Genomic DNA, 11,616 nt, shown 5'->3' on the forward strand with positions numbered 1-11,616 from the left:
ATAAGAGACAGATAAAATGTGTGCACTCTTAAAATAATTCTCTGAAATTCTCTGAAATAGAATACTGTAGATCTCCTTTTAAGAAAAATATGCACACACTATATGCAGTTAAGACATGACCACATTTTTTTTTAATTCTCTTTTTTGGAACAGCAACACAAGCAGGGGCTGTTGGGATGCGCTTTATAAATGGAATGATTGATTGATTGTATGTGAATCCATAGAATGCCAAATATTATGTTTTAGGTCCAATCGAGTCCCTATAGCGAATTTCCTAGTAAGGCCTTATTATAACCCTGTCTCTTATACACATCTAGATGTGTATAAGAGACAGGTAATATGTTTAGGCATTACTGCTTTGAGAATTTTGAGTAAAGTAATATAAATAAATGGTGTTTATCATGTTGTAGGAGGATTTGGACAAAGCACTCAGTCGGGTGGCTACTTCAACTCCCCTGGTGGATTTGATGCATCACAAAGTACACAGAAACAGGTAAATATATTTAGCAGGGGTGGGCATAAAAATCGGCCGGAGGGCCACAGAGAATTTTTGATTTAATACAGAGGGCCACACCCAAACTTTAATGCTTCCGAAAACCTCCATGCATTGCTTTATACTTCTTTACTTTTAATATTACTTTTTACAGATGATCGGTGTAGGCCATAAAAAAACAAGGTGTTTTCTATCCAAAAATGTCATTTTCGTGGGCCGTGAAAAAATCGGGCCGCACTTTGTCCATCTGTGATACAATAGCATAGATATTGCCTCATTGCAGACAGTACTATTTTAAAAGGTGGTCAAAATTGGGATAATTTTTATAGGAGTAGAGGTCATTTTGTGTGTTTGGGGTAATTTCAGAGTTTGTTTTAAATAAAATACCGTATTTATTTGAATTAATGCCCATAAGCTTTTATTTTTTCCTCGAATAAACAATAAAATTAATAAACTTTTTCATACAAAACTATTATTATGTCTTTATTCATAAAATGTTGCTAATAACTTTAGTATACAGTAATCCTTTACGAATTGAACATAGATGCTAGTATTTTTTTTAATTAACTATAAAATTAATAAATACTTTACATAAAAATATTTTATATTTTAAACATTCTTTGTCATTTTTATAGTGTAATTAAACTTTTCAATACCCATTTGTTAATGACATTTTATTTATGAAATTGACATAAATTCGTTTTTTTTAGGACAAACCAAAGAATTTTATGCCATGTACAATTGCACAAATAAAGATGTCGGAACAGGTTGACGATTACTTTAGAATTGGTGATGTGAACATTCATCAGGTATGTCATTATCTGAAGTGTAAGTATTATGTCATGTTTAACGATGGCTTCATTTTCTAGTGCAGATGTAGAGCTAAGTAAACACAGAATTTTTTTTTTCCATGATATCTTTATTTCTTTATTGCATCCAACAGTGTAAAACACCTATAACAGGACAGAAATTAAATATAAAATACAATATATTTTAATTTATAATGTAAAACGATTATATATGATACGCATTGAAGAAATGGCCTTTAGATTGTGTTTAAAACACAAACAACAAACAAACATTTCAAACAAACCATTCCATATACAAAATTATGGCACTGCTTTATAAAATTGGAAGGTAAAAGAAAGTGAAAGGAAAGATAAACTAAGGATGAATAAGGAAATGGAAAGATAAGGAAGCACGAGAAGAGAAAAGAAAGGAAAGATAGACATGGAAACATTAGAAAGGAAAAGAAAAGAAATGATAAGAAATATAAGAATCAAATATGAAAGACAGATATGAATTATAAGAAAATGAAAGGAAAGATAAGGAATCTAAGAAAGGAATGTGAAAGATAAGATAAGGAAACATGAAAGTAAAGATCAGGAACATTTGAAGGGAAAGGAAGAAGCAAAAGGGAAATAAAAATGAAAGGATTTGGGATGAATAGGAAAGTAACAGGCCTTGAAATGATTCCTATTACCAAAGCATTGTAATAATAACATTTATTGATAATCATCAAACCAATCATTTGAACTTAATTAATTTTTCTTCTTCTCTGTTGTTGTTAGGTGCCTCGAGGTTGTGTCAACGTGAGGCGCTATATAAATCCAGAATTATAATATTATTTATTATAAAATGATGCCATCATGATTAACTTTTAAAGATATGTTTTATATCAAATGGAAAGGCTGATTTTTCATCTTAGTTACAATGATGGATAGATAATGGTAGTTTCTGTAATTTCTAAAATATTTCTTGATAGGTGACTGTTATCGGACTGGTCAGAAGGATTGAAGTCCAGGCTACATGTGTTTTGTACGAACTGGACGACATGACTGCACCTACAATGGAAATACGACAGTGGAGTGACACAACGGTACGATTCATTAATATTTACTAAGCGCAGCCAACGAATTTCACGTCGGCAATCGGCAATTGCCGACCATATGGCCGAGCCAGAATTGCTGAATTTTTGCCGACCTAATTTTTTCCTAATTTCATGGGCTGCTAAGCGCATTAACAATCTTACTCAAAATGGCTACATAAGATGTAGTAACAGTTAATTTAGATTGTTTAAAAATAATTAGAATTAAACTTAGGCCTACTACGGTGCGAGATAAAACAACATGGTATTTATCATATGGGCAAGCTTGGTTGTGCACCTGGTGATTGGACAATTTTTAGTTGATACAAACCAAGCAGAATAACAACCAATCAACAGTCGTTATGTGCCAACCAGTAAAATAAACAATATTCACGTTTTTCGTAATTGATTGATTTTTTGGAATTCTGTCTTATCTTTATGAACAGTATTTATTAAGTTTGTATTGTTTCAATCCTATAATTCACAACTATTGTGGCTGTTCAATAATTCGCAAATAAATAAATATTGTTTTTAAAGATAATTCACCACACCACATTATATTTAATAAAATGTGTGCACTCTTAAAATAATTCTCTGAAATTCTCTGAAATAGAATACTGTAGATCTCCTTTTAAGAAAAATATGCACACACTATATGCAGTTAAGACATGACCACATTTTTTTTTAATTCTCTTTTTTGGAACAGCAACACAAGCAGGGGCTGTTGGGATGCGCTTTATAAATGGAATGATTGATTGATTGTATGTGAATCCATAGAATGCCAAATATTATGTTTTAGGTCCAATCGAGTCCCTATAGCGAATTTCCTAGTAAGGCCTTATTATAACCTATGGTTCAAGACAAAGAGAGCCTGATAAATTTTCTACAATTTATTTATTACAATCATAAAATTTATTCATATTTTTACAAAATTTCTTAGTGCTGAGTGGTTGACTGAGAGGTATGTTCTGCTTCTTGTGCTCTAGACCCAGGCTAGAGTCAGTTTATAATTGGAGCCTGGAAGGCTCGGCTCCTCAAATAATCTTCAGTTAGTGGGTTAAGTATCTGGTACATGTTGTAGTTAAAGAGGGTGGCGCTTTACTTCTGCTGCTGTGCGTTTCCTAAGTGCTGAATCTAAATTTCCAATTTTCATGAGAATAAGTAATTATTATTTAATGGGATTATTCGACTGGTTTATTCGTTTGACTACGTTTTTTCGTTGAGTATTATTTTCATTCGACTGGTTCGTAAAATATACTTCATTCACAACAAAAATTAACGTAAACTAGGGGGTGTTATCACCAAAACAAACATGGCCAATTGGTCAGTTTAGCAACAACTTGTGCGTTTAATATGATTTAGAATAAATTTCAGAAAATAAAAATCATATATTTACCCACTTATAGTCGAAAAAATTATTGTAGGCTAACAGAATTCAAAAACTGGATGAAAATATTTTTTACGAAAAAACCATGCTGCCACAAGCTGAAGTAACCTTGATTACGCAGTGTGTATCGCAGTAAATATGCAGCCATTTTGTTCTGTCGAGTATTTACCAGTTTTATATTTGACTGGTCGTCTTCATTAAGTTGGATTTTACCACTGCGCAGGTGGGTGTGGTTTAACGAAGAACGACCAGTCGAATACGGCCAATTATTAAGATCTTCACAAGTAATCTAACATGTTGTTTGTAAATTTCTAGGACGAAGGTGAAACTACAACTATGATGCACAAGGAGAACACGTACGTTAGGGTGGCAGGCAACGTGCGAGTGTTTAACAACAAGCGCATCTTGAGCGTATTCAAGATCCTCCCGATCCTTGATCTTAATGAGATATCATTACACATGCTCGAAGTGATACACAGTCACATGTTACATACCAAGGCAGCAGCAAATGTAAGATTTTCAAAAGTTTCTATTTTTTTTTATTTTTAAAGTATTTAATCAACGGTACAGTATATAAAAGCTTGGCACATGACGTATGGTAAAGGTAGGCAATTAACCTGTAACTTGCTGCATCATTGTTTAGAATTGTGCATTGGCAGATCCGGTGGGGTTGCAAAACGAGGGAACTTTTCCCGCAACTTAATATGTAAGAGACTTTTAATTATTCTGATGCAGATGGGCCAACAATAGGCCCTGTGTAGACTATTTGGCTCATGTGCACTTTAACAAACGCAGTACGTCTTTCGAGATGAGTAGTACAGTACTGGACAGTATTCTTGCAAAAATCACAACGCATTTTACCCGCTGTTGTTGTGGTGTTGTTTATTTAACAAAGCCATGTTCACGTGTCATTTATTGTTGACAGTTAATGCAACAACCTAGCCTATAATCTAGTGACGGTGTTACAATGATTACTAATGAACAACATCGATTTATTTTGGAAACCGAAGTATTGGTAAATATATACAGTAGGAATCACCCAACATTTATTATTGCGTTGTGTTGTTCTGGTGCACTCGCCAGGCCTTAGACTAGGCCTATGGGTAGTTTACAACGTTTAACGATACCGAATGTAGACAGGCCTAGCCTGGTCCTATATTTATTATTATTACTACACAGTAGTTGAGGCACCGTCCGAATTCTTGTTTTGCAGCATTATTAATTTCCATTTCGTATAAACTATTCACAATAATTACGTACCTTTTTCACTTCAATAGATCGGCCTATGATTACGAAAAATACAGTGCCGGTGCATGTTTTCAAAAACAACACACAGATACCTGGTCCCTGGATCGACGACGATGGCCCTTGCTTGGTCCTTGTTGCTAATTAGTAATGCTACTTGCTAGCTTGCTTGTTTGATTTTGATCCATCGTACAGATTACAACAAAACGGTTTTAATTTTTCAACCGTGTAGACAATATTAGTATAAATATATATTTATACTATATTAATATTCAATTAACTATAGTAGAATTCATTTTCAGGCGTAGCAGTACATTGAGCCACTGAGTGGTAGAGAGACGCAACAATGCAACACTCACACTGAACACTCCACGCTGAACATGTGCTCTGCATGCGACCGCATCACGGTCGTACGATGGACTTGTATCGGTCCACCGCGAGCGACTAAAAAATATTTGGCTAATTAAATATATTCGTACCCAACCTTTCATTTGTTAACGAAGACAAAATAGTTTACCATTATGATGACAAATTCTTGTGTTATGGTTTTAAAAGAAATATCATTTGTGGAGAAATACAAGATATGAAAAGTGTGACGAAAGAAAAGAAGGTAGCATGGATGATGAACCACCATCTTCATTCAATTCAAAGTTCAGAGTGACTGAGTGTACTGTGCGTGAACGTTTTTAGAAAAGAATGAGAAGTCTAAAATTAGGCCTAATGTATTTAGATTTATTGAGGAGATATATTTAAGTGAGTCACAGTCCTCGAATTTTACGGCGGCCATTGCCGACGGTGCCCTCCCAGTTGGCCTTGGTGCCCCTGAAAATGAAGCATGACGACGGCCACTACTTGCCTGCCCTTTTGCAGCCTTGGCCTTGGTGCCCTCACGACGCTTTTTACGTTTGACACGTAAAATAAATCTAAATAAACACGAAAGCCAAAAACGTAGGTCGCCTAGATTAGCCTAGGCCTAGATAAGGTTGAACATGAGAGAATTTCAATGTGTGTTGATATGAACTGTTTTTGCGGTTAACGTTGTCTGCGCATGCGTCTGACTCGAGTGGTAATTGCAGTAAACATGTGTTTGTTGTGCAGCTAGCTTTGGGCGATCTGACGTCATCGCAGCTCAAGTGTGTGAAATTAACCTAATTGGTTGACACTTGGCTAATCTAGTTGATGATGGCCAGTTTAGAGGTGTGGCCTCCTCTCCGATGATGACGCTCTGAGCAACAACATCAGATATTGAACTTCTTGAACTTTGACAGTTGTTTACGATCGCCGATCGTCCCAAAAAACTAAAAGTATATTCCAACATTGAATCCATAATAGTTAATAAAACAAAGTCATTTTACCATTGACAACGATGGCTTGGCTAGGCCTAGCTTGGCTTGGCTTAGGCCTAGCCTGGCTACGAATCAAGGCACTTGCGAGAGATTAGTACTGAAGCTAAATCAAATTTTGCCTTGGTGCCCTTTTATATTTTAAATTTTGGCCTTGGTGACTTTCTATTTGGCCTTGCCCATAAAATCCCCAAATTTGAGGCCTGGGGTCACTTTGGGTTTTTTTTGTGTATCTTTCTGTTTTTTTCTTTTATTATTGAATTATTTAGTGGAGTATCTATACTGCTTACGTCGTACACGATATCATATTCGTCGTCAAATACAGAATAGGTCTGGGCCATGGCTATCCTACAACTCGACAGCTCCAATCCAACTACCGACCGTAATAATTCTTGTATTAATCCCCTTATTTCTTTACTACAATGTAAGTTCGTAAGAAACAAATGTCTATTTTGTAAGTGCCTGTTTATTTAGAAACGTTTCGCATTGAATTCTGAATAAATAATTTCTGAGCTTTCAACAACAATGCCCAACGCGTTGTCAACGAAAACACAACGGGTTGAATGCTTTTAAAATTTGCAATAAAACTTTTCCAGTACTGTATATGAGGCTACCCAGTGAACTGGTCCATACAGGCCCTGTTGTGGACAGACTAGAGTAGCTAGTATCGCTTTACCGGGTAGCTCAGATACGTAGAGACCCATAGGGGAGAAGCAGTTTACTGTACGATGTAGTCCACATGTCAGAGCTTTGAGACCGTTTCTGTATAAAGCGCTAAATAAATCAAACTACATTACAACTGCATTTGTGATCATTCGGTCAAAAACAACTAATGGTGTTATTATTACTATTCTGTTCCAGATGTCAAGTGGATTTGGTCAGTCAACCAGTATGATGGTAACCCCAATGAAGGGAGGAGGAGGAGCGTCATTTAATGGCGGAGGAAACAATGGTCTGACAGGTGTTCAAAATCAGGTAAAACTTCTTTTCTTGAAATTATTTAATTTGGAAATCACTTTCTTTTATTATTTGGCTGAAATTTTATAATAATAATAATGGGTTAATTTTCATATGCTTTCTTTCTCAGAATGCAGAATAATTTTCTTGGACGTTATCCTTTAAAGATGTATTGTCCCATACAAAATACCAAACAAATTATGAAATAATTATAAAATTCATTTTTGAAATTAATTTGCTTATTTTCAAGTAATATAAAAATTATTAACTTGAACCTAAAATTAGTATATATTTAAAAAAATGTTTACCCATAATTTTACAGCTAAAAATGATAGAAACACTTACAGTCACTGGAAGTGTTTTATTATTTTTATAATCATTATCCAGTATAACAGATCAGGGTACAGCACATTAAAAAAAATCAGTAATTTCTATGCTCACGTTAATTTCTATTGGTGGAGCTCACAAACTGTGGTGTGGTCCTACAGACACACAAATTTGAAGGAAAACGATCTTAACTAAAAATAGTAAAAGCAAGAAAAAAAGAATAAAACTATAACTGAACTATAAACACATAAAGTACACTGTCCACATGTGCCTGCATGCATACACATTTGTATAAACATACATATATGTATACATACAGGCGCACAGACTGCACATATACATCTCAACATATAGATCTATCTGTTTATATCATATGCATACTTTGTTACTGCAAAATGAGCAAATTAATTTCAAAGTTATTTTTTATGGTTGTTATTTTCAGGGAACAATACATATTTAATATTTTCATGTAAACTTGTTTCCTAATACTCATTTGAGAATGTGGCATATCTGGGTGTGCACACCCCCACCCCCCAGGGCCCCTCTCTCGATTTCAAGACTGCCACTGCCTGTTCGTAGTATTTTTTTTAAACTCTCCCTACATAATTTTGGTACGTCGGTCCAACATAAATTTGTTATCAGGATCACAACCTTTTACTGTTTATTTGTACATACCTTTTCCATATATTTTAAATGGATATTAAGTTTACTACTTTTCATTTCTTTGATCAGGTACATCAGTTGATAAATGCACATGTTGGAGACCAGACCGGTATCAGTATTACTACCCTTTGCAGCCGGTTGAAAGGTGTATCGAAGGACGCTATCAAGTAAGTATTATGAAAATGTGTTTCTTAACTAGCAATCAGGTCATATTATTTGTAATCAATCCCAGTCGTAATCTTTATTTCATTTTTGCATATTGTGCAATTGAAATAAGAAAATAACATTTAAAGAATGAAGACATAATTCATAAAATAAACCTGGCAAAAGTAAAGTAGTTTGATATTTTTTATTTTTCTAATTTACTTCAATATTACTTAAAGAAGGTAACTCTTTTCTTTCATCCCCTAGACTCAATGTTCAAAGAATTTATTAAAATACATATGGCAATGGCCTTGAGTATAAAAACAAATTTTTATGAAATCAGATGCAATATTTATTTTTTTATTTTTTTTTTGTTATAAGCAAGATAAATACATTTTGAATTTTTGTCTACAAAAGTATAACTGTCAGTTGACATTAAATTGATAAACTTATTTTCTATTGGATAATTGTAAAAGTACACAGGTAATACCTTTCCTGTTAACTTACTATAAAAAGGACAAATTTATAGAAAGTGATACTCAACTTCTTCTTCATTACATAACATAATTTACATAATATTTTTTCTATTTCAATCTCATGCCATCCACCTTTTTCAATCTCAATTTCGAGTATTCCTAAACAAATTTTGGTGAATATTTTTTTTGTTTAAAGTGTTTCATTTCAAGTAAACAATTTTCTATAGACCACTGTATCAGAATTCTTTTGAAACAACGCCGCCAACGTCTCATAACTCACTGGGTGACTTCCAGAGGCCTAGCCTGAGCAGCTGGCTAGTTACATTTGCTATAGCAGCAGTAGACAACTCATATGATCATGCTAATTACTGTATATTTAAACATTGAAATAGCTTTTTAAAACTTGGACTTGTTTTTAATATAAACATTTCGTTCTTTTTTCGTTTTTAAATATTCATGCTCATTAGTAATTTAGATTTATCGTTTAATTATTCCATGATGGTAACTACGTAGAGTGAAATGCTAGGGCTCTGGAAGTCCCCCAGTGATGGTTGCCAGCTTATCGGAAATTTTCGTTTCAAATTTGGTGAAAATGGTGTATACAAATTCTTTGTTTATACCTTATAAAGTAACATAATTTTGTATGTCAGGTAAAAGTAATTTTAAATCATTAATAAATTGAACTTTATTACTAATATCCTGCTTTAACCAAACATTTTGTCAATTTCAGAAGCTATATATACAATCAATACAAATTTATACCAATTTTTACATAACAGAAGATCAATTCTTTTGTGTAGTTTAATCAAAAATAGTATATTAATTATCAGGGGCCCACGATCCAAGCGTCAGTTCGATTTGGTATACATGTAGTTCGATTTGGTATACATGTGGGATTTAAAATGAACACAAAAATTAAGATAAGGAGTCTAAAATAAGCATGTTTTTTTTAAGTTGTGGGCATTTTTTCCCACATTTGAGGAAACTGATTGATAACAGAGAGGTGGAGACAATTAGTAATAATGAGGCTTGAATCATAGGGTCTCCAGGTGACACTCACTAATGGAAGTAAAGTGCACTGGAATGATCAATCAGACCAAAAAAACACAAACAAAATAATTATGAATTGTCTTCTCAAAGTTAGGGTAGGCCATTTTACTGTATACTTGTATATTTTGTATATTATTTTATATCTAATATCCTTTCCTCTCAGGAAAGGATATGTATAAAAAAAAATTTTATGTAAAAATGAATAACAAATGTATGCTAAAATTATCGTTCTTGTGTCTTAGAATCATTGGCTTGGTAGGGCGCTTTCTCTTTAGCCTCTTTGAAGGTAAATCCCTGGTTAACGGTGTGCACACATTAATGTTTTCTGCTTTTTATTATTGTTTTAATAAAAAATGCGATTTGCTTTCTTGTTTCTGTGGTAATAGTTCTTTGGTAATAATACAGGCACAATCATTAATACTTTTTAAATGCAAGACCAAAATAAATTCTTGTTATGTACAAACACCAATTCCACCTTTGTATTTGTATTTATTTATGATAATTATAATTGTTTTTGTTTTTATTAATATACTTAATAATAAAATATTTAATACAATTATTTGTTGTTGTTCTTTATAACTGGCAAATACTGACTGTTTTGACATATTCAATTTTTTTTTTATTCCAGAAATGCACTGGAGTTTTTGAGCAATGAAGGTCATATTTACTCAACCATTGATGATGATCACTTCAAATCAACTGACGGCTAAAGGCAGATTTTTTTAATTTTTTTATTTATTTTTTTTTTGGAAGGAAAGAATAATTTCATTATTTTTCTTAACAATAAGGAACAAAACTTTGTATTGAAATCTGCTTCTTAATCATTTTCGTCCTTTTTGTAAATATAAAAATTTCAGAATATTGCATCCATAATGTCGCACACTTTACCAAATGAAAATGCTTTAACAGTGTATGCATGATTTGACACTTGATATATTTTTATTAATATGAATCCGAACTTGGGCACAATATTCTCTAAAGAATCTCCTAAACACCCTGTTAATGATAAACATAATTGGCTAGAAAGATGCTTTAGGTTGGACACAATAATTCCCACAAAGAATTTTCTCCCACACAGTAAGACTAGTTTGCATAGTGCCAGAAACCACTGTAAAAAATGTTTTATGGCAGTGTGTCAGGTCATAGTGACTGATTATTATGGGAGAGGGACCTTTTTATTTTCCAAAACTTAACATTCTGTTGTTTTAGTTTTTGATATTTTGATTGACATCTAGGTTGACATCTCATAATGTGTACATAAAATGTCACTGTTTAATAAACATCAGTATCAGTTTGTGGTTCTGAATCTTGTCTGTGTTCTTGAAAGTAAAACAGTAAACAATTAAAGTTCACATGTAATCATGAAGTAATTACTGACACTTTTTAAGATAATGGCTAAAAATTATTTTTACTTGGGCAAAAATATATTCCTCTAGTCCGCCTGTTGGTTTGCACAATCTGTCAGACATGTCGGATCTCTTGTTAACTAGTTTCTGGATCCAACACAGCTCATCATTTCTACACTATTTTTGGAACCTCTCAGAAACTTTTTACCTTCCAATCCCAATCATAGGTCACAAATGTGAAAATGCCCACAAATGTAACAACACAGCACCCACAAATGTAATAAATCAAAGCCCACAAATGTGATAACACCCACAAAT

The 11,616-nt window shown here is 33.3% G+C and overlaps 1 protein-coding gene across 1 annotated transcript in view; it reads left to right on the forward strand.

Moving 5' to 3' along the window:
• LOC117124096 (replication protein A 32 kDa subunit-like) overlaps window positions 1-11,250 on the forward strand; it is an 18,171-nt gene extending 6,921 nt beyond the window's left edge. Inside the window, exons 5-11 of the mRNA XM_033270238.1 lie at window positions 389-493; window positions 1,204-1,302; window positions 2,259-2,372; window positions 4,063-4,257; window positions 7,197-7,310; window positions 8,352-8,449; window positions 10,581-11,250. Of these exons, the coding sequence (XP_033126129.1) occupies window positions 389-493; window positions 1,204-1,302; window positions 2,259-2,372; window positions 4,063-4,257; window positions 7,197-7,310; window positions 8,352-8,449; window positions 10,581-10,662 (807 nt within the window). The 3' untranslated portion in view covers window positions 10,663-11,250. The remainder of the gene's footprint in view (window positions 1-388; window positions 494-1,203; window positions 1,303-2,258; window positions 2,373-4,062; window positions 4,258-7,196; window positions 7,311-8,351; window positions 8,450-10,580) is intronic.
• The last annotated feature ends 366 nt before the right edge of the window (window positions 11,251-11,616 follow it).

This window comes from Anneissia japonica, unplaced genomic scaffold (genome assembly GCF_011630105.1).
Source record: "Anneissia japonica isolate Jap-2015-1 unplaced genomic scaffold, ASM1163010v1 scaffold288194_len294098_cov161, whole genome shotgun sequence".
Classification (NCBI taxonomy): Eukaryota; Metazoa; Echinodermata; class Crinoidea; order Comatulida; family Comatulidae; genus Anneissia; species Anneissia japonica.